The sequence below is a fragment of the Tachysurus fulvidraco genome, chromosome 20, assembly GCF_022655615.1.
Source record: "Tachysurus fulvidraco isolate hzauxx_2018 chromosome 20, HZAU_PFXX_2.0, whole genome shotgun sequence".
Lineage (NCBI taxonomy): Eukaryota > Metazoa > Chordata > Actinopteri > Siluriformes > Bagridae > Tachysurus > Tachysurus fulvidraco.
The window spans coordinates 19990172-20014051 of NC_062537.1; the positions used below are offsets into that span (position 1 = coordinate 19990172).

Consider the following 23880-nt stretch of genomic DNA (forward strand, 5'->3'; position numbering starts at 1 on the left):
GATCGGTAACAAACAAACAAACAAACAAACAAACAAACAAAAAACCCAACTGCAAGGTTGCCAGAGTTTGAAGAAATCCAACATTTCATAGGTCTCGTGAACCTTAACTGAAAGATTAGTTACTGATGTGATTCCTGTTAATTCGTATATTAACAAATTACAGACTGCTTCTCCAAACAGCCATAGATAAAGATTAATTGTGCACGAATGTTTTGGCACAGAGAGACACACCACCTGCTCTTACACACGCGAGAACAACACTGAAGTTACTGCTAAAGAGGGGAAAATATCCCTTTAATCAGATCCAGCATTGAGCTGTGAATAAAAACATGTAGTATGAATAAAAATATAAAACTCTGGGCATAAGAACAATCACATGAAAATACTTGCTTGAATAATGAATGGCTCGATTTAACTGTAACATCAAACTACAGTAATGACACAAAGATGATGACGATGATGATTGATGATGATGATGGACCACTAGGTGGCTCTGTGTATCACTTTAGAGCGCTTTTCCTGCCTTTTTCAGTTCTATAGAGCTCAGAAGTCAGGCAGGTCACATGTCCATATCCTGTTGTATATATGTTGTATCCCACACACAAACACACACATGACAGGCAATTTGAAGATGGCAATCAGCCAACAGAACATGTCTGCATGAGGAAAACAGAGAACCTTGAGGAAACCCTGAGGAAACCCTTTGAGCATGAGGAAAACATGGAAGATCCGCCCACACTGGGCAAAGTGTGGATTAATGTAGTGTGGATTAATATAGTGTAGTGTGTATTAGCATAGTGTAGTGTGTATTAGTATAGTGTAGTGTGTATTAGTATAGTGTAGTGTGTATTAGTATAGTGTAGTGTGTATTAGCATAGTGTAGTGTATATTAGCATAGTGTAGTGTGTATTAGTATAGTGTAGTGTGTATTAGTATAGTGTAGTGTGGATTAGTATAGTGTAGTGTGTATTAGTATAGTGTAGTGTATATTAGCATAGTGTAGTGTGTATTAGTATAGTGTAGTGTGGATTAGTATAGTGTAGTGTGTATTAGTATAGTGTAGTGTGGATTAGTATAGTGTAGTGTGTATTAGTATAGTGTAGTGTGTATTAGTATAGTGTAGTGTGGATTAGTATAGTGTAGTGTGGATTAGTATAGTGTAGTGTAGATTAGTATAGTGTAGTGTAGATTAGCATAGTGTAGTGTATATTAGCATAGTGTAGTGTGTATTAGTATAGTGTAGTGTGGATTAGTATAGTGTAGTGTGTATTAGTATAGTGTAGTGTGGATTAGTATAGTGTAGTGTGGATTAGTATAGTGTAGTGTAGATTAGTATAGTGTAGTGTAGATTAGCATAGTGTAGTGTATATTAGCATAGTGTAGTGTGTATTAGTATAGTGTAGTGTGTATTAGTATAGTGTAGTGTGTATTAGTATAGTGTAGTGTGTATTAGTATAGTGTAGTGTGGATTAGTATAGTGTAGTGTGTATTAGTATAGTGTAGTGTGGATTAGTATAGTGTAGTGTAGATTAGTATAGTGTAGTGTAGATTAGCATAGTGTAGTGTATATTAGCATAGTGTAGTGTGTATTAGTATAGTGTAGTGTGTATTAGTATAGTGTAGTGATATAGTGTAGTGTGTATTAGTATAGTGTAGTGTGGCTTAGTATAGTGTAGTGTGGATTAGTATAGTGTAGTTTGGATTAGTATAGTGTAGTGTGGATTAGTATAGTGTAGTGTGGATTAGTACAGTGTAGTGTGGATTAGTACAGTGTAGTGTGGATTAGTATAGCATAGTGTGACTTAGTATAGCGTAGTGTGTATTAGTATAGTGTAGTGTGTATTAGTATAGTGTAGTGTGTATTAGCATAGTGTAGTGTGTATAGTGTAGTGTGGATTAGCTTAGTGTAGTGTGTATTAGTATAGTGTAGTGTGTATTAGTATAGTGTAGTGTGTATTAGTACAGTGTAGTGTGTATTAGTATAGTGTAGTGTGTATTAGTATAGTGTAGTGTGGATTAGTATAGTGTAGTGTGTATTAGTATAGTGTAGTGTGGATTAGTATAGTGTAGTGTGGATTAGTATAGTGTAGTGTAGATTAGTATAGTGTAGTGTGTATTAGTATAGTGTAGTGTGTATTAGTATAGTGTAGTGTGGATTAGTATAGTGTAGTGTGTATTAGTATAGTGTAGTGTGTATTAGTATAGTGTAGTGTGGATTAGTATAGTGTAGTGTGGATTAGTATAGTGTAGTGTGTATTAGTATAGTGTAGTGTGTATTAGTATAGTGTAGTGTGGATTAGTACAGTGTAGTGTGGCTTAGTATAGTGTAGTGTGGATTAGTATAGTGTAGTTTGGATTAGTATAGTGTAGTGTGGATTAGTATAGTGTAGTGTGTATTAGTATAGTGTAGTGTGGATTAGTACAGTGTAGTGTGGATTAGTATAGTGTAGTGTGGATTAGTATAGTGTAGTGTGTATTAGTATAGTGTAGTGTGTATTAGTATAGTGTAGTGTGTATAGTGTAGTGTGGATTAGTATAGTGTGGATTAGTATAGCGTAGTGTGGATTAGTATAGTGTAGTGTGGATTAGTATAGTGTAGTGTGTATTAGCAAAGTGTAATGTGTATTAGTATAGTGTAGTGTGGATTAGTATAGTGTAGTGTGGATTAGTATAGTGTAGTGTGTATAGTGTAGTGTGGATTAGTATAGTGTAGTGTGTATTAGTATAGTGTAGTGTGTATTAGCATAGTGTAGTGTGTATAGTGTAGTGTAGTGTGTGTAGTGTAGTGTGGATTAGTATAGTGTAGTGTGTGTAGTGTAGTGTGGATTAGTATAGTGTAGTGTGGATTAGTATAATGTAGTGTGGATTAGTATAGTGTAGTGTGTATTAGCATAGTGTAGTGTGTATAGTGTAGTGTAGTGTGTGTAGTGTAGTGTGGATTAGTACAGTGTAGTGTGGCTTAGTATAGTGTAGTGTGGATTAGTATAATGTAGTGTGGATTAGTATAGTGTAGTGTGGATTAATATAGTGTGTTATGGATTAGTGTAGTGTGGCTTAGTATAGTGTAGTGTGTATAGTATAGTGTAGTGTGGATTAGTATAGTGTAGTGTGGATTAGTATAATGTAGTGTGGATTAGTATAGTGTAGTGTGGATTAGTATAGTGTAGTGTGGATTAATATAGTGTGTTATGGATTAGTGTAGTGTGGCTTAGTATAGTGTAGTGTGTATAGTATAGTGTAGTGTGGCTTAGTATAGTGTGTTATGGATTAGTGTAGTGTGGCTTAGTATAGTGTAGTGTGTATAGTATAGTGTAGTGTGGATTAGTATAGTGTAGTGTGGCTTAGTATAGTGTAGTGTGTATAGTATAGTGTAGTGTGGATTAGTATAGTGTAGTGTGGCTTAGTATAGTGTAGTGTGGATTAGTATAGTGTGTTATGGATTAGTGTAGTGTGGCTTAGTATAGTGTAGTGTGTATAGTATAGTGTAGTGTGGCTTAGTATAGTGTAGTGTGTATAGTATAGTGTAGTGTGGATTAGTATAGTGTAGTGTGTATAGTATAGTGTAGTGTGGATTAGTATAGTGTAGTGTGTATAGTATAGTGTAGTGTGGATTAGTATAGTGTAGTGTGTATAGTATAGTGTAGTGTGGATTAGTATAGTGTGTTATGGATTAATATAGTGTGTTATGGATTAGTATAGTGTAGTGTGTATAGTATAGTGTAGTGTGTATAGTATAGTGTAGTGTGTATAGTATAGTGTAGTGTGGCTTAGTATAGTGTAGTGTGTATAGTATAGTGTAGTGTGGATTAGTATAGTGTAGTGTGTATAGTATAGTGTAGTGTGTATAGTATAGTGTAGTGTGTATAGTATAGTGTAGTGTGGCTTAGTATAGTGTAGTGTGTATAGTATAGTGTAGTGTGGATTAGTATAGTGTAGTGTGTATAGTATAGTGTAGTGTGTATAGTATAGTGTAGTGTGGATTAGTATAGTGTGTTATGGATTAATATAGTGTGTTATGGATTAGTATAGTGGATTTGTCCTTTGTGGATGAGTTATTATATCTAGCTGAGAAACATTTCTCTTTAAGGTGGACAGTATGAGCAACATATTTATGGAAAATGAAATATAGTCAATAGAATGACAGAGAGAGGAAACTAGCACGCTAAGTGACAACGTGATAGGAGTAAAAGTTCAAAATGTTGCATTTTTTATTCAAAAAATAAAGGAGAAAGAGACCGTCTGACTGTGTTTATTAATTTTGTTAAGAACTGACCAAATAAATGCTAATTTTATGAACACAGATAAGCAGAAATCTATACACATGTACAAGCACAGACATGCACATCATAAAAGAGAGTGTAATCTTTTTCTTTTCTGTTCTTTTCAATGTCTCAGTATAAACAATGTTTTAGCTGTAGATAAATGTTGCTAAATCATGCTAGTGGACTCAGGCTTGTGAACTCTGCTGCATTTATAATCCAGTGTGTCTTACTGATCACGCTGGTCGTGTCTCACACAGCCTGTCCTCCCGTCACGCCTTTCATGTCGACGAGGACGTGCCGAGTCTCTGTGCTGCTGGTTTTGCCTCCAGTGCTGCAGCAAGCCTTCAGGAGGCTTTTACTCACCCGATCTGCCCCTGTGTGAGTAAACCGAGAGGTAGAAAGAGTGACAGAACGAGAGGGCAGGGCAGGATGGGGGGAGATTTGGGTAAGAGGGGTGATATTAGTGGTGGTGGTGGTGTGGGTGTGGGTGGCTCTGTGAAAGCAGAGGCCTTTAAGAACATTCTGAAAGGCTTTTTTGAACTCCTGGCTAAAGCACGGGTAGATGATGGGGTTTAGGCAGCTGTTGAAGTATCCAAGCCAGAAGGTGATCTTAAACACTGTGTCTGAGGGTCTGTGAGACGGGAAGATGGAACCTATGCAGATAAAAGAAAAAGGAAAAAAAAAAACAAGTCAAAAAGGATAATCTTTAATGACATTTTATTATAAGTAATCATAAAAACTCATTTTATCTATCTATCTATCTATCTATCTATCTATCTATCTATCTATCTATCTATCTATCTATCTAATATGTATTAATTCCTTCCTTCCTTCATTCAGCTGATTTATTTATCAATATATATATATATTCTTATTCCTGTCTTTCTTGCTTTCTTGATTTATTTCTGTATTTATTATCTATGTACTCTTTTAATGTGCATTTATTTATAATGTTAATTATATTAATTAATACTATTGCAATGACAAATGAACACATTTAGATTTTCTGCATCACAAAACTACAATCCTTAGCCCTGTTAAAAAAAAACTTTTACTGATTGGGGAACACTTATAAAACATAACTATAAGCTTTAATTTTAAAGGTAGTGGGAAAAGTGAAGAACAAGATAACTAGGTGAATTCATCCGGATGTCTGAACATCTCCCTAAACTCGTTCTTGTGTCTTGTAGTTTGTTTTTAGATGAACAAAAGAATGAATTTAGAAGTAAAATGAGTGAATAAACCTGTGATGTGCCAGTGAAGAAAGAAAGAAAGAAAGAAAGAAAGAAAGAACGAAATAAAGAAAGAAAGAAAGAAAGAAAGAAAGAAAAAGATAGTAGTAAGAAAATAAGAAATCGTAACAAGAAATCTTTTTTTTATCTTGTTTACAGCTGCTGTAATGGAAGTGAGCATCGTGATGGACAGCGAGACCGATACACCGGTTTAGTGGTTGTATCGGCAGGTACGACTGTTTTATAACCAAACGTTATTATTTGACAACTTATATTAATCCGTTGGGAGAAAATACAGCGAGAAGAGGAAGATCTTTAGACGTCATTTAAATTATCTTTAGACTAGGGTTGCCACCCGTCCCGTGAAATACGGAATCGTCCCGTATTTACAAGCAAAATGACGCGTCCCGTATCAAATCAACAAGGGACGTATTTTACATAGGTCCACTTTATACAGCATCCCATGCAAATCACCCCACCCGCATTGTGTCCTATTCTTCCCCTGATTGGGTAATACTCGTTGCCATCGTTGGTTTGATTGGTTTGTTTTAGGGATACGGGCCGTGAATCACGGCCAATCAGAGTCAGAGGAGGGCGGGACGCCGCCTCGCCGGTTCTTTTGACAGTCAGAGTGACAGAAAATCCATATGAAACGATGGCATCTGATACACTGATATACATCCACTGATGTTATTACGTTCATGATGTTCATGGAAGATATTTTGCAAGTTTGCAAGTTATAATTACTAAGTTATGGATCTGTTAATTTAATAATCATTTAATAAAATATGGTTCACATCTCACAAGTTCCTCCAAAAGCTTATTTTTTGTGTTCTCAGTCACACTTTGTTGGTGTAGATTTATTATTGTCATAGCTGTGTATTCAATATGACGACTTAAGTTGTGATAGTGAGAGACTGAGTGCATCTGTTCACACTGATTTCAATAGCAGATATCTTATTATAATATCCATTGGTATCAATCTTAATATTTCTATGAATACATGTTTTAAGTTATGATATACCACCACTGGAACGCCATCGGGACCGTGGTCATCGTGGTCCCGAGGGGTGTGGCCCCCGCTGCGGCAGGCGTCCCTTATTTTTCTGTATTGAAGGTGGCAACCCTACTTTAGACGTCGATTACTCCTCTACCTCGGTGACAGAACAAGAGTCAAGGTGTATACCTTCTTTGTACCCTGAGAGCTCAGAATATCTAAAATCTCAGAAGTAAACAACCAAACAGGGTCAGAAAATCAGATTAGCAAAAAACAGATTAGCAAAAAACAGATTAGCAAACGTAACTTTTATAGATGTTCCACAACATTAAAGGTACCTATAAATGGGTACCAAACACAGTCATTCTTTAGTTAAAAAAATAAATAAAACATTTAAATTCTAGGCAAAATGCTGTGTTGTAAGAGGAAGAGAATGCCTCAGGTTATGAAATTAATTTTTATTTTTTTAATTTTTGTGAATTTAAATTTTAACTCCCTTGACAACATCAGGCATTGATTTTTAACAAATATATATCTGACAAATAACAAACATATATCTATGTTTAAAAGTAGAATATATTTAAATATTTCTACAACGTTAGATCGACAAAAAAATTGTGCAAGTTTCACAAAGCACATAAAGAATTCTTTGAAACACACAAAAAAGATTATTTTTACTCTTTCCTCGGTCACGTATCATCGATCTGATTATTCAGTCAGACTAACAGACAGACATGTCGTGGATCGGTCGTAAGATACTGGGAGCTAAACTATTCGTATATCTGAATTCCAACCAAAATATAACTTCACCAAACAAATCCAGGCCTCGAGAGACCAGTTTTCCATCTATGAATCTGTGACTCTTTAATGTGTGACATTTTAAAAAGCAGCTCATTCCAAAGAAGAACACTGCACTGTGTTTACATTTCCATCCCACAATGCAGTTCATTTTAGTGTCAAGCCCTACACACACACACACACACACACACACACACACACACACACACACACACACACACACACACACAGACACAACAGGCCAAATAAGAGAGCTCTTTATACCGTCACTGAATGAGACAGAGCGTATTATACGATCCCAAACAAATTATAACAAAGACATGGAAACTTAATACGCTGCTTGTTTTGCATTTTATTATATGTTTATTATCAACAGTTCTTACATTATGTTAATCAAATATGTGAAATAGGACATATTTAATAGCCATCTGTGGGATTGGGTTATTTAAGTTATTTATTCTGATTATTTATTCTACAGCTGAGTTTGTAAGTTTTGTCATGAGGTCATAAGTTCATAAAAACTGAATTTACACAAATAAACCCTGTTCTATAAACCCCATTTATAGCCCCGTTCACACTGCAGGTAAAACTGGCCCAAATCTGATTTTTTTGGGGTCAAGTGACCAGGTCAGACTTCTTCAGGAGTAGTGTGAACAAATCTGACCCAGATCTGATTTTTTCAAATCAGATTCAGACCACTTCCATATGTGGTCCTGAATCAGACCCGAATCTGATTTTTTCCAATGTGGCCGCAGTGTGAACAGCCAAGGCGGATTTGATGTGACTTTTACGTCAATCTACATCAACGTGACTACGCCTACAAAATGGATCAAATAATCAAAAGTCGCCCTCGACATCCGAAAATTTTCAAAACACTGCGTCTCTGTGCTGCCATTACACAAACATTTAGAAAGAAAAGCGAAAATGCAACTTTAGCGCAACGGCGTGCTGCGTTTGACGTCATCGTTATTGTTCGTTTGCGCATGCGGGTCAGTTCTAAACAGCAAACAGTTCACACTGGTATCCGATATAGGCCACATTTTAAAAGGTAATGTGAACAACCAAACAAAAAAATCAGATCTGAGCAAAATATCCGAATTGAGCATTAAGACTTGCGGTGTGAACGGGGCTTATGTTTGCTTGATTTTTTACAGTGCTGTAAGAACTTGAACTAAATCTCTTAAAGGATTCTGTATTTTAGCACTTCCTGTTCCATCGTCCTGAAGTCACTGAGTTTTTAAATTGGGTTTGTACATTTGTGAAGATTATCGTGACAAAAACGTGTAAGAATCATAAAATGTTTGTTGATCACAGAGTTGATTTTCTGATTGTATACTGTGTGTCGTTACCTGGATGAACAGTGACTGTGTTTCTGTTTCGTTCTTCATGAGTTAAAAACCGCCCACTTTTCAACAGAAATATCCTCCAGGTCCTGCACATTGAACTTTATCCAGCATCTTCTGTAGGAAACATTTGTTTCCTTACCAAAAGTTTTGGAGATTTTACACCGAAGACAACCGAGGGACTTGTAGGCAACTATTACAAAATCTTCTAACATTCAATGTTCAAAACTTTTGAGTGGGGTGTAAACTTCTGAGCAGGATAATTCGTGTATATTATTATTATTATTAAATAAATAAATAAAAAAGATCTTTTAACAAAATAATAATGACCTCCCCTAAATGTTTAGCTCAGATTCGTTGCAATTACTATTTAAAGTAAGATTTACTATTATACTACTAAATTACTAAATTCATTTGGTCAACATCTTATTGTGTGATGAAACGAGCTGTAGTGTACTCACTTAGGGGCAACACGAGAAAGAAGGGCAGCCAGCAGAGGATGAAGCAGCCCACCACTATGCCCAGGGTCTTCGCTGCTTTCATCTCCTTTGAGAACGAGAGCAGCTTCACAAGGGCACCATAAGAGCGACCTTTCCTACTTCCTTCGTCTTCCTTTCCTCTCTCAGCATGGCATCTCTGAGCATTACCACGGTGGATCCTGAACTCTGCCCCACCCTTTATGTCACTGTGCCACTGTCCTTCAGTCAGTCTTCTTGCTTTCCTGCGTGCCACCATGTAGACTTTACAGTACATGATTAATATCACAGTGAGGGGAATGTAGAAGGAGCAGGAGGCAGAGAAAATGGCATAACCTGGATCTTCGTTGACGCTGCATACTGATTCGTCATCAGGCATCGGTTCTCTCCAGCCAAACAGAGGCCCGACGGAAATGCCAGCTGACGCCACCCAGACAGCCACCATGGCACCGACAGCACGCTTAGATGTGGCGAGAGACAGGTATCGCAGCGGGTAGGTGACAGCCAGCCAGCGGTCCACAGAGATAACGCAGAGGTTGAAGATGGATGCGGTGGAGCACAGGACATCGAGCGATGCCCACACACCACACAATGCCCGGCCCAAAACCCAGCGTCCCAGTGCCTCGGAAGAGGCTGACAATGGCACAACCACGCTGCTGAGAAGCAGATCAGCAACAGCTAAGTTGGCAATGAAGCAATGCGTGACTGATCGGAGATGTTGGTGGCACACCACAGACATGATGACCAGCACATTACCCATTACTCCAAACAGAAGGAAAATCATAAAGACCACCACCATGGTCACCACCTTTGGGAGATTTACATCATACACTGGTGGCTGGGTGCAGTTCAGACAGCTGTCTAGGTTGAATACAGCTGTGAGGTTTTCTTCAGCAGGCACCATTGCACATCTGCTGTGAACTGGCTCTTAAAGTATTACTCAGTTCAGCTCAGCATAATCAGGTGAGACATACAGTGTTCAAACTCATGGTCGTCCCTGTGTTAAATCTGTCTGGAGATCAGTTTGGGTTCTGGTTACAGTCAACTCAAAAGGGATTGACATCTTAACCTTGTAAAGTCTTACAGAAAAGGTGTAGGGGCATCTAAATCTAACCACTGAAACTTCATCTTTCCAGCAGCTTTCAAACGTTGGCTTTGGCTTTTCAATGATGCATTCTGTATCCTGTAAAAAGGAAGAAGCAATATTAGTACAGAATAGTATAGTACAGTACAGTACAGTATAGTATAGTATAGTATAGTATAACATAGTGTAGTATAATGTTCTGTGGTATAGTATAGTATAGTATAGTATAGTATAGTATTAGTATAGTATAGTATAGTGTAGTACAGTGTTCTGTGGTATAGTATAGTATAGTGTAGTACAGTGTTCTGTGGTATAGTATAGTATAGTGTAGTATAGTGTTCTGTGGTATAGTATAGTATAGTGTAGTACAGTGTTCTGTGGTATAGTATAATATAGAATAGCATAGTATAGTGTTCTATGGCATAGTATAGTGTAGTATAGTATAGTATAGTATAGTATAGTGTAGTGTAGTGTAGTACAGTACAGTGTTCTGTGGTATAGTAAAGTATAGTACAGTGTTCTGTGGTATAGTATAGTGTAGTATAGTGTAGTACAGTGTTCTGTGGTATAGTATAGTATAGTGTAGTACAGTGTTCTGTGGTATAGTATAATATAGAATAGCATAGTATAGTGTTCTATGGCATAGTATAGTGTAGTATAGTATAGTATAGTATAGTATAGTATAGTATAGTGTAGTGTAGTACAGTACAGTACAGTGTTCTGTGGTATAGTAAAGTACAGTACAGTGTTCTGTGGTATAGTAAAGTATAGTACAGTGTTCTGTGGTATAGTATAGTGTAGTATAGTGTAGTATAGGGTAGTATAGTATAGTATAGTATAGTATAGTATAGTATAGTATAGTATAGTATAGTATAGTATAGTGCAGCGTTCTGTGGTATAGTATAGTATAGTATAGTATAGTATAATATAGTGTTCTGTGATATAGTATAGTATATATAGTATAGTGTAGTACAGTACAGTGTTCTGTGGTATGGTATAGTATAGTACAGTGTTCTGTGGTATAGTATAATGTAGTATCGTATCGTATAGTGTAGTGTAGTATAGTGTTCTGTGTTATAGTATAGTGTAGTGTAGTACAGTACAGTACAGTGTTCTGTGGTATAGTATAGTATAGTATAGTGTAGTATAGTGTAGTATAGTATAGTATAGTATAGTATAGTATAGTACAGCGTTCTGTGGTATAGTATAGTATAGTATAGTGTTCTGTGATATAGTATAGTATATATAGTATAGTATAGTGTAGTACAGTACAGTGTTCTGTGGTATAGTATAATGTAGTATCGTATCGTATAGTGTAGTGTAGTATAGTGTTCTGTGGTATAGTATAGTATAGTATAGTGTAGTGTAGTACAGTACAGTACAGTGTTCTGTGGTATAGTATAGTATAGTATAGTGTTCTGTGGTACAGTACAGTACAGTACAGTACAGTATAGTGTTCTGTGGTATAGTATAGTGTTCTGTGGTATAGTACAGTACAGTATAGTACAGTATAGTATAGTGTTCTGCGGTATAGTATAGTACAGTACAGTACAGTATAGTGTTCTGTGGTATAGTATAGTGTTATGTGGTATAGTATAGTACAGTATAGTACATTATAGTGTTCTGTGATATAGTATAGTACAGTATAGAGTTCTGTGGTATAGTATAGTACAGTATAGTACATTATAGTGTTCTGTGGTACAGTATAGTGTTCTGTGGTATAGTATAGTACAGTATAGTACAGTATAGTGTTCTGTGGTATAGTGTAGTACAGTATAGTACATTATAGTGTTCTGTGATATAGTATAGTACAGTATAGAGTTCTGTGGTATAGTATAGTACAGTATAGTACATTATAGTGTTCTGTGGTATAGTATAGTGTTCTGTGGTATAGTATAGTACAGTATAGTACAGTATAGAGTTCTGTGGTATAGTATAGTACAGTACAGTATAGTGTTCTGTGGTATAGTATAGTACAGTATAGTACAGTATAGTGTTCTGTGGTATAGTATAGTACAGTATAGTACAGTATAGTGTTCTGTGGTATAGTATAGTACAGTACAGTACAGTATAGTGTTCTGTGGTATAGTACAGTATAGTACAGTATAGTGTTCTGTGGTATAGTATAGTACAGTATAGTACAGTATAGTGTTCTGTGATATAGTATAGTACAGTATAGTACAGTATAGTATTCTGTGGTATAGTATAGTGCAGTACAGTACAGTATAGTGTTCTGTGGTATAGTACAGTACAGTATAGTATAGTGTTCTGTGGTATAGTATAGTATAGTGTTCTGTGGTATAGTATAGTATAGTGTTCTGTGGTATAGTATAGTACAGTATAGTATAGTATAGTGTTCTGTGGTATAGTATAGTACAGTACAGTACAGTATAGTGTTCTGTGGTATAGTACAGTACAGTATAGTATAGTGTTCTGTGGTATAGTATAGTACAGTATAGTATAGTGTTCTGTGGTATAGTATAGTACCGTATAGTATAGTGTTCTGTGGTATAGTATAGTACAGTATAGTATAGTATAGTATAGTGTTCTGTGGTATAGTATAGTACAGTATAGTACAGTATAGTGTTTTGTGGTATAGTACAGTACAGTATAGTATAGTGTTCTGTGGTATAGTATAGTACAGTATAGTATAGTATAGAGTTCTGTGGTATAGTATAGTATAGTATAGTATAGTACAGTACATTATAGTGTTCTGTGGTATAGTATAGTACAGTACAGTATAGTGTTCTGTGGTATAGTATAGTACAGTACAGTATAGTGTTCTGTGGTATAGTATAGTACAGTACAGTACAGTATAGTGTTCTGTGGTATAGTATAGTACAGTACAGTATAGTGTTCTGTGGTATAGTATAGTACAGTACAGTACAGTATAGTGTTCTATGGTATAGTATAGTACAGTATAATATAGTATAATGTTATGTGGTATAGTATAGTACAGTACAGCATAGTATAATGTTGTGGTATTGTAGTGGTATTTTAAACCCCTAAATTCAGGGTACCTAAAATTTCTACGCTGTTTATTCAATTTGGATGTAAACATCCTCAGTAGATAACATAGGTATAGGATATATTTGTACATAACATATAGAGTGGCATAATATGGTACAGTACGGATCAGAAATTAAAGCTTCAGTGTGGGCAGCTAAAAATGCTACAAACGGCTTTGTCGGTATTCAAGTGTTTATGGACCCGACGCTAATCGTGCTGTCATTTTTAATAGCTGACTTATTACAGAGTGTTTGAAAGTTACTGATCCATCTTTCTCAGAACACTTAGATGAAAAAAATGCGTATAGCAGCTTTAAGTTACATGATGATCAACAAGCAGGAGTGTGATTTATCAGGATACTTTGTGCTCTGTATAGTAATAGTATTAAAATTAATAACACAGAACGTATGCTTCTTTCATCACTGCCTCCAAAACATCTGTGATCCGTTTCAGTAAACACAATTACATCTGAACTAAATTAGATCCACCTGCCAAAGCTATTCATTCACTGTAATGTGAGTAAATAGGCCAAATAGAGGCGAAAGCGTCCAATCTGGCGACTAAATACAGGGCTCTAAAATCAAAGTGCCCCTATTTGGTGCTTAGAATAACAATGGACTTTAGCAAGATCAAAACCATTTAAAGTCTGTCCACTCGGCATCCATCAGTCCAACATAACTCGACTGACAATGTGTTGCCAGTAGAATTCTGACAAAAAATGTAAGATAACCTGCAATACCTGTGTATCGTATAATATAATCGATATAATAATTAATAATTTACAATAATAAATACCTTGTTAAAGTTATAAAAATAGCTCCGTTATAATAATCCTTCACCACAGTGAAGATTTGCACATTTCTAAAAAAATTATAAACCCGGAAAATTACCTGAAAAAAATGAATGTTACTAACAGAACAAAAAAAAAAAAAAAAAAAAAAAAAAAAAAAAGCAATCAAATAAATCATAGAATGAAAATATTTTCTTCTCCATTTATCTCCAAATTCCACCAAGCAAGAAGTTGGAGAAGTTGTTGGAAGTTGTTCATCAGAAGGATTAAATTTAAGGTCCAGGTTTCAAAATAAATTCAACATGATGTTGGAGATTAAATAAAAATAACGGAATAAAAAAAAATTAATCAGAATAGACAGATTTTTTTGGCAAAATATAAAAACTCACCTTTTTTTCCACTCATGATGATGAAGTCATGTCTCCGGATCACGTTACCTCCGTTACAGCCACCTGCAGGATGATGGCATGAGCCCTCACGCCCCTCCTAACACTTTTGTGCGCTCAGGATGGGTGGGTGTGCTGGGTATTGGTCATGATCCAAGCTCTTCAACTCCTCAAGCATCAAAATGCTTATTACGCATATTGAGCTCGGATTAAATAAATCAATCGGGAAGTGCGTTTGCTTGGTTTGTTGGCTGGCTGCAGTAGAACGCTGACTGATTTAGTTCCTTCTGCTCCTTTCTGAAAACGTGTGTTGTCCGAGTGTGAGTCTCTGTCGATGAAGGTCAGCTCTGATAATGAAAGGAAACATGAAAGAAAGCAGGTAGTGACTTATGAAGCGCCGTAACCATAGGTAGAAAATGCTCTCATACTCGGTCGGCTCGGTATCCATGGTACCACTGTGCTTTCTAATTCCAGGTAAAGGCTTCATTTGATGAAACTCACCACAGTCCCGAAAGCTCTCTTGTCCGCACGGAGGTATAAAAGTTAATAAAATGTGACGTTTTTCTTCAGAGCTACATGTCTTGTGTAAATATCACCAGCGTTCTTCAATCCAATAAAGTCTCTGAGACACTCCGAGACGCTCAGGGACTCGAGACGTGCTCGGAATTTTAATATTCCTTCGGAAGTCGCTTTGGACGTCAAACAACAATGAAAAAACAGAAAGAAAGAAAGACGTGGCCAAGTGAGAGGCTCGCGAGAGATTTGTTTGTCTGGTGCTTTAAAAAACTTTCACATGAATCCACTTCAACAAACTCTCTAAAAAAAACAACAAATTGAAGCTCACGCATGAACAACTCGTCTGTTAACGAATGCTAATTTATTCTGAGGTGGTTTGTTTGCGTTTGTGTATTCAGAACTGAGAAGAGGAAGTGGCTGTCTGTTTGGAAATCACTGACTAATTGTCACTTCAGTTGCCTGGAAGCTGGAACACGGAGATAAGAAGCACTCGTATCCGAACATGTTTTATTTATTTAGAAATTAATTCACTCCATTAAGAGCATTAAAGCGTGAAATTTTCAAACTGGGTGTGAAAAGTTTGGGACTTTTTTTGTGTACAGACTTGAGCCTTGGCGGAGGCTCTAATATTATTCGTTATACACACCTGTCTCAGAGGTTCAGTATGTCCTGAATGTTCATTAATATATCTGAGACGTTTTTGATAGTAGAATGGCTACCAGTCCTCTGATTCATAGATTTAACATAATCTCCTTCTTGTTCTTCTACTTTTGTCTTTTCCCGTTAAGAGTCGCCACAGAGCATCATCTGTTTCCACCTAACTCTATCCTCGTCTTCCTCTACTCTCGCACCAGTTACCTTCATGTCCTCATTTAACACATCCATAAATCTCCTATTTGTCCTTCCTCTTGACCTCTTACTGTCGGAACTCAGAGCCGGTCTCCAAGTCGACACATCACAGGGTGATCTCCACACTTAGACTTTTTGGTTACTAAAGACTGTTTTAGTTAAACTTAACTGTTAACTCTATAATTACTACAAAAATACTGAGAAAACTCCTCAGACCTGGATGAGAATGACTTCTTTATTATGGGTCAATCAGCCAACAAATTATAATTTGCCAAATTAAAAGTATCAAATTGCCAAATTAAAAGTATCAAATTGCCAAATTAAAAGTAACAAATTGCCAAATTAAAAGTAACAAATTAAAACCCCCAAAAAGAGCATGTCATGCAAAATCAATCAAGAAAAACAAGAACTCTCGCGACGTCCTTGCAAAAAATAAAAACCACCCACCTTGACCCGTGGACACGGGCACGCGCCCGCACGCGCGCGCCCCCACACGCACACACACCCCCAAAAGAACCAAAAAAACCTCAGATATCTTCTCAATATATACCCTGGCGCTCCTAGGAGCCCAGGTGCCATATCACCTTATTTACCGAAATCATCTCCTATGTTTTCTAAATACACTGACCCAATTTCCCCTTATTTCCCATTACCTTTCACCCATATGCCCATTTATGGATTTTCCTCCCCTTATTTTTCATGACCTCAGACTAAACACCTGGGCCTTCTTCAGTCTGCACAACAAGTTTATGAGCACCACATGCCCATATATGGATTTTCCTTCCTTTAGTTCTCAGGGACTAGGTCTGTGGACCACTGTTTTTTTCATTCTACATAACATGTTATTGCTATGGACCAAGGTCTGAGAACCATGGTGTTCTTCACTTTTCCATAACAATTTATGAGCTAAGGTCTGGGAACAATGGTATTTTCCCTTCTACATAACAAGTTGTTATTACAAATGTGCTCAGACTGACTAGGCCTAACAGCCCCGAATCTGGTTGCAATAAACATCTTTGGCCTACAACATCACCTACATATGTCTTATGACAGCAATTGTAATATTTTGCAAGGCCTAATACTTTACTTTGGTTATAGTATTGTAAGGAATAATATTTTAATTATTTCTACTAAGATTTTTTTCCAACATTACCTTGCAGCTCCATCTCCAACATCCATCTACCAATATAACCATCTCCCTCCTCTGTACATGTCCAAACCATCTCAATCTAGTCTCTCTGACCTTGTCCCCAAAACAGCCGACCTGATCTGTCCCTCTGATGCGCTCGTCCCTGATCCTGTCCATCCCCGTCACTCCTAAGGTTGATTGGCATCTCTGGAAAATTGTCCGTAGTGTGTGAGTGAATGAGAGTGTGTGTGTGCCCTGTGATGGGTTAGCACTCCGTCCAGGGTGTATCCTGTATTGATGCCTGATGACACCTGAGATAGGCACAGGCTCCCCGTGACCCGAGAAGTTCGGATAAGCGGTAGGAAATGAATGAATGAATGAATGAATGAATAAATGAACTTTGACAGAGGAAGAGAGAGGGTGAGGGAATGAGGTGGGTGTTTATAGCGAGAAGGAGGAACCAGTTTCATAGACGTACGTTAATGTGAATCAGTAATGTAAGTAAGTAATAAAAAGTTAATATCTCAAAAAATAAATTAAAGAACGGAGTATTTGGCAAGCTGCTGCGGTCACAGCGTCTGCTTCATCACACCACCCTGAAACATCATGACATCAAACTGATTCACTTCTAAAAAAAAAAAAAAATCACTAGGAGAATGTTGTGATCCATAGTGTCGAATGCAGCACTAAGGTCAAATAGAACTAATAGTGACATACAGTCTTGGTCCGAAGCTAAGAACATGTCATTTGTAACTTTCACAAGTGAAGTCTCTGTGCTATGATGAGGCCTGAAACCTGACTGAAACTCTTCAAAGATATTGTTCTCCTGTAAGAAGGAGCTCAGTTGTACAGACACAACATTTTTTAGTATTTTAGACCTAAACAGAAGATGTGAAATAGGTCTGTACTTTGATAGTTCATTAGGATCTAAATTCTGTTTCTTAAAATAAGCTCTAAAGTCTAAAGAATATCCACAAAAGAATAAACTGATCAGAAACTTGTGGCTAAGCGGTTAGCACGTTTGCCAAACATCTCCAGGGTCGGGGGTTCGATTCCCGCCTCCGCATTGGGTGTGTGTAGAGTTTGCAAGTTCTCCACGTGCCTCGGGGGTTCCCTCCGGGTACTCCGGTTTCCTCCCCCGGTCCAAAGACATGCATGGTAGGTTGATTGGCATCTCTGGAAAATTGTCCGTTGTGTGTGTGTGTGAGTGAATGAGAGTGTGTGTGTGCGCCCTGTGATGGGTTGGCACTCCATCCAGGTGTGATGCCTGAAATAGGCACAGGTGACCCAAGGTAGTTTGGATAAGTGATAGAAAATGAGAGAGAGAGAGAGAGAGAGAGAGAGAGAGAGAGAGAGAGAGAGAGAGAGAGAGAGAGAGAGAGACTTATATATGATTCAGTGTTTTGTGGTGAAACTCATCACTGGTTTGAGATTCGTTTGAGCAGCCTGGAAGCATAGAATAACTGAATCGCTCTTTACATCCGTGGTGAGCAGAAAAGCATCTCAGAATGTTCAATATAAGCAGATCGGGTTCCTCTCTTGTCAGACAAAGGTTGAGAACAAACAGGCAATAATAAAGGGATAAAATCACTTATTTAATGTAGTGTGATCAATATAAAAGCAACCTAGGAATTACAGGGAATGGAGAAACCCAGTGAATTCACTTTTGTTCTCGGACATCAACTGACCCTGATATCCATTCATAAAGGTGTTCCATTATTAAACCAGAAAGAGAACAAAGTGAAAATATTTTAGGCCATTTAAATGCAATTTAGGTGAGGCCTTATTACCTTAAATATCTGTGATACATCCTTGTTTTATGCACTTAAATATCTGTTGAACAGAAATAGACTTACAGTTGACTTGGTCAGGTTAATACGGAAGCGTATTGCATTCACTTGAGGAAAAAAATGTACTCTGTTTTTCTGAATTAACGAGTTAATTATCTCAGAATTATGAGATACTTTTTCATGAATAAAAAGTTTTTTGTTCTGTTTTTCTGAATTAATGATCCCTTAAACTTGAAAGGCAGGACATGTTTACTTCCATGCAATCCACCTAAAATAGAGCTCCTGGCAAGATTTTGAGGGATCTCATTAATTCAGAAAAACAGAACAATTCAAAAAAAATTTTTATTAAAAATGATCTCATAATTCTGAGATAATTAACTCACTAATTCAGAAAAACAGAGCAAATACATTTTATTTCAAGAAAACATGATCTCATCATTTTGAGATCATTAAGTCGTTAATTCAGAAAAACAGAGCAAAAAACTTTTGATTTATGAAAAATTATCTCATAAGTCTGAGATAATGAACTCGTTAATTCAGAAAAACAGAGCAGATTTTTTTTTCCTCAAGTGAATGCAATACGCTTCCGTAGGTTAACTATCATGTCATCAAAGACTTACCGTTTAATCTGGACCTTTCCAGTATGGCGGACGGTTTGACGCGTCGCAACACTCTCCAATATGGCGGCAACCGTTTTAGACTCTGCGTTGGATTTGCGAAAGAAGAAAAAACGCCTTGGGTCCAGCGTCATACGTGACGTCACAAACCCGGAAGTAAACAAGGTAAAGAATGTAGCGTGCTGGCAAACAGTTATGTTGGTAAACACTTTAACTTTGTGTGAAAATAACCAATCTGAAGCCGCTCCTGCAGATTTAGACAAAGTTAGTAACTGTGTTATTTATTTTTATTTATTAATTATATATATATATATATATATATATATATATACCGTTATTTGTATTAAGTGTACGGAGATAAAATAAGTCAGAACAATAGCGTGTTTGTATCTTTACATTTTATCACCTTTATTTTGTCACGATATTTTATCCTGTAGTATTCTTTTTAATAAACAATTATATCTTCTTTATGTTTTTTAAACTCTAGATTATCTCCTTTGTGTGCCAATACTTTTGCACATGACTGTATGTTTTACTTATTATTATTGTTGTTGTTGTTGTTGTTATTGTTATCGTTGAAGATGATGATGATATTGTTGTTTATGATGTTGTTGATCAGAATCAGAATCAGGTTTATTGGCCAAGTGTGTTGATGTTGACACACACAAGGAATTTGGCTCCAGCTGTTTGTGACTCTGAAAAGTACAGACATAAATAACACTATACTATACAAACTATACACGACAGTGCAGACGATGAGATACAATATAGACAGAATGAGTATTAAATATGAATATAGAACATATGACTTATCCGTTATGTACATAAAGTGTGGGAGTGCTAATAACAATATTGTGTAATAGTATGCTTTTTATACAATATACAGCAGCAGTAGTGTGTGTAATATACGTATACAGATGATGCGATGACTGACAGTCCTGATAATGCAGCACTTATAGATATGAAGCAGTGAATATAATGATGGTGAGTTGTTAATCAGGGTGATTGTCTGGGGGAAAGAACGTGTTCCTGTGTCTGGCAGTTTTAGTCAAAAAAGTTCTGTAGCGCCTGAGAGAAGGGAGGAGCTGAAAGAGGTCGTGTCCAGGGTGCGAAGGGTCAGTAGTGATTTTTACTGCCCGGTTTCTGGTACTTGTGTCGTACGAGTCCTGGGGGGTGGGCAGGGGGGCACCAGTTATTATTTCTGCTATTTTTACTGTGCATTGCAGTCTGTTCCTGTCCGGTTTTGTTGCTGCACCAAACCAGATGGTGATGGATGGATGTGCACAGAACAGATTCAAGACTGCTGTGTTGATGATGATGATGATGTTGTTGTTGTTGTTGTTGTTAATGTGCATTAGTGATTTGAATATAAATGTAATCCATGTTGGTGTCAGGTCATGATGCCCGCTCGGAGCAGCTCAGGGGGAATCTCTAATAATAAAGTAAAATACTCCAGACTAGCAGACAGCGATGAAGGTTACATCGATCTGCAGGTGAGGAAGAGTAACTCTTATATGGAATTATATTTTCATCTTCATCTCCATTTATCCACTCTGTCCGTAGTCTTTGTGTGATTAGCTGAGAAAAACAAGTGATTAAGAAAACCTGAGCAGATTTTGAACCCTGTAAACTTTGTAAAAAAAAAAATATTATATTGAGTATATTATAGAAGCCTTTAAGCCCATCTACATTACAGCACAGTGAAATTGTTGGGGTCCGAGCACAGGGTCAGACGTGATACAGCACCACTGGAGCAGAGAGGGTTAAGGGCCTTGCTCAAGGGCCCAACTGTGGCAGCTAGGCAGTGCTGGGGCTTGAACCCTGAACTTTCAATTAACAACCCAGAGGTTTAACTGCTTAACCGCCACCGCACAAGGAAACAACTGTTGCGAGTGTCTTGAATAGTACCGTGTGGTCTGTAGTTTCTTCAGTTCCCCACTCACAGCTTTACTTACTGTAGTCTCCAATTTGCATTGAAACCTGAAGTGAAATAAAAACCCGGCTTCTTCTTCATTACCCTGTGCACATAATTAAATAATAACCAATAATAATGAACAGAATCCAGACTTTAGTGTACAGAATTAGTACATTTTGCTAATCTAATCCGAGACCGAAGCGAGTACGACACAGAGCTTCATTACTGTGCTAATCTCACACACGTTATTGACGCAGTGGATAAACGTTAGGCTGATAAACACCATGCTGTTTAACACTTTGCACATGATGTCTCACATTTCAGTCCATTTTGCACAATACTTTACATTTCCTCATGTAACTGCTGCTATAATACTAATGTGTTCATTCCAGTATTTCTGCACACGTAATATTGTCGAACAGAACTGGTCAGTGCTGTTTCTGTTTATTGTCCCGCACTGTTTGCACCAGGTTGCACAGATGCACTTTATGTATCTAGGACTAACTTACTTAAGTCCTTAACCCTGTCTTTGTTTTATGTAGCACCACGATCCTGGAGAAACGTCGTCTCATTTCGCCGTGTACTGCGACAGCTATATGCGGTTGTAATGACAATAAAAGCTTCTTGACTTGACTTGACTTGACCACGTTAAATAATCCATGTCTGTAGTTCCTAATAAACCCTGTGTCTTTTCTCCCAGTTTAAGAGAAGTCCACCTAAAGTTCCATACAAGGCCATCGCTCTGGCGACGTTTCTCTTCCTGATCGGTTCGTTATTAATTATTATCGGCTCTCTGCTCCTCACCGGTTACATTCACGTTGAGGTGAGTTTATATACATTCTCTATTCTGATTGGTCAAAGGTTTCAATTCTTTCTATCAACGGTTCAGTAGTAAACAATGAAGTTTACTGTGAGAAGAATAAATGTTTATTTAAATGTTTTTATTGGATAGAAAATGAGTCTCAAGTGTCAGAGTTTTTTTTTTTTTTTTTAATTCCTGACATTTTCAGGACAGGGAAGTTTACATGTCAGGGTTTCTCAGTACCCTGACAAAGCTGATATTGTGGTATTATTAACTTTGACAGAGGAGGGCACGGTGGCTTAGTGGTTAGCACGTTCGCCTCACACCTCCAGGGTTGGGGGTTCGATTCCCGCCTCCGCCTTGTGTGTGTGGAGTTTGCATGTTCTCCCCGTGCCTCGGGGGTTTCCTCCGGGTACTCCGGTTTCCTCCCCCGGTCCAAAGACATGCATGGTAGGTTGATTGGCATCTCTGGAAAATTGTCTGCAGTGTGTGAGTGCGTGAGTGAGTGAGAGTGTGTGTGTGTGTGTGCCCTGTGATGGGTTGGCACTCCGTCCAGGGTGTATCCTGCCTCGATGCCCGATGACACCTGAGAAGGCTCAGGCTCCCCGTGACCCGAGAAGTTCGGATAAGCGCTAGAAGATGAATGAATGAATGAATAAATGAACTTTGACAGAGGAAGAGAGAGGGTGAGGGAATGAGGTGGGTGTTTATAGCGAGAAGGAGGAACCAGTTTCATAGACGTACGTTAATGTGAATCAGTAACGTAAGTAAGTAATAAAAAGTTAATATCTCAAAAAATAAATTAAAGAACGGAGTATTTGGCAAGCTGCTGCGGTCACAGCGTCTGCTTCATCACACCACCCTGAAACATCATGACATCAAACTGATTCACTTCTAAAAAAAAAAAAATATATAATTTGTGTTTAAATTATTTTCACCCTCGGGTTTATAACCTATAAGAAGTTGTGTACTTTCTGTGGAGTCGAAGCTTGCGTCGTCTCCCTGGTCGAACCATAGAACCAAATCAGGGGGTGCCAATACTTTTATTTCATGAAGACAGAAAGTAGCTATATGCCCAAATGGATTTTTTTTTGTGTGAAGTGTGTGTGGTATGTAGAGAATGTGTAGAGCGAACAGGTTGTTGTGATATATATATATATATATAGATTGAAAATGATTTCCACGTTTTATTTTTATTCTCTCAGAATCCGGACCGTACGATTCCCGTGCTCATCATCGGAGCGCTCATCTTCCTCCCTGGCTTTTATCATCTGAGGATCGCCTACTACGCCTCGAAAGGATACCGCGGTTATTCCTACGACGATATTCCAGATTTTGACGACTGATCCTGATCCCGATCGACAATAATACACAAGCCGCACGACGCCTTTCCTTTCCTCGTAGTTTCACTTCCTGCCACAGAGATCCGGGACGACGCCGCGTCGTCTATCCGTTACACAAAATAAATAAATACACATCGAAAATATTCTGATATGCAAAATAGAATTTAGCACTACGCACAAAAAGCCAAAAGAAACGCCTTTGTACGTTTACGTGCTGCGTTTTTATGTACGATGTGACGTGTGACGTGCAAACAGTTCTGGTGTAATAAAGGATTTTTTACAGTATTGCTACGTTCTGGTTCATAAAGAACAGCTTTCTGGTGACGCTGGCTTCGTCTGCGTGTACTTACATGTTATATGTATCGTGTCTACCAAAAGGGTGATTAAGCTTCAATAGGGTTCAGTGCAAAAGTTTGTGCCCCCTCCGAGCTTTTGAGTAAGGAAGAAAAAAAAATTAGATGAAAATGTTCAAAAATTATTTGTAGGCTTTCAAAGAAAACAAAATGTATATCTAAAGAATATTTATTTAGTTATTAGAGTTA

The 23880-nt window shown here is 37.5% G+C and overlaps 2 protein-coding genes across 5 annotated transcripts; one reads left to right on the forward strand and one right to left on the reverse strand.

The window, feature by feature from the left end:
- Positions 1 to 3915: 3915 nt before the first annotated feature.
- Positions 3916 to 15269, reverse strand: adra1ab (adrenoceptor alpha 1Ab). Its single transcript, XM_047804485.1, has 4 exons — positions 14879 to 15269; positions 14381 to 14724; positions 9094 to 10291; positions 3916 to 4915 (listed from the first exon to the last, which is right to left on the reverse strand). The coding sequence occupies exons 3-4, from the start codon at positions 10010 to 10012 to the stop codon at positions 4512 to 4514; spliced, it is 1323 nt and encodes a 440-aa protein (XP_047660441.1). The 5' UTR covers positions 10013 to 10291; positions 14381 to 14724; positions 14879 to 15269; the 3' UTR covers positions 3916 to 4511.
- Positions 15270 to 19313: 4044 nt separating this feature from the next.
- On the forward strand, positions 19314 to 23623 carry tmem230a (transmembrane protein 230a). Of its 4 annotated transcripts, none has more exons than XR_007138901.1 (5): positions 19314 to 19443; positions 20673 to 20771; positions 21736 to 21797; positions 21894 to 22016; positions 23201 to 23249. XR_007138901.1 is itself a non-coding variant. In XM_027162261.2 (4 exons), the coding sequence occupies exons 2-4, from the start codon at positions 20676 to 20678 to the stop codon at positions 23339 to 23341; spliced, it is 360 nt and encodes a 119-aa protein (XP_027018062.1). In that variant the 5' UTR covers positions 19390 to 19443; positions 20673 to 20675; the 3' UTR covers positions 23342 to 23623. The 4 variants fall into 4 exon arrangements, 2 of the variants coding, with proteins under 2 accessions (XP_027018062.1, XP_027018061.1); XR_007138902.1 differs by having other exon boundaries at positions 21736 to 21794; XM_027162261.2 differs by lacking the exon at positions 21736 to 21797 and having other exon boundaries at positions 19390 to 19443; positions 23201 to 23623.
- Positions 23624 to 23880: the final 257 nt, after the last annotated feature.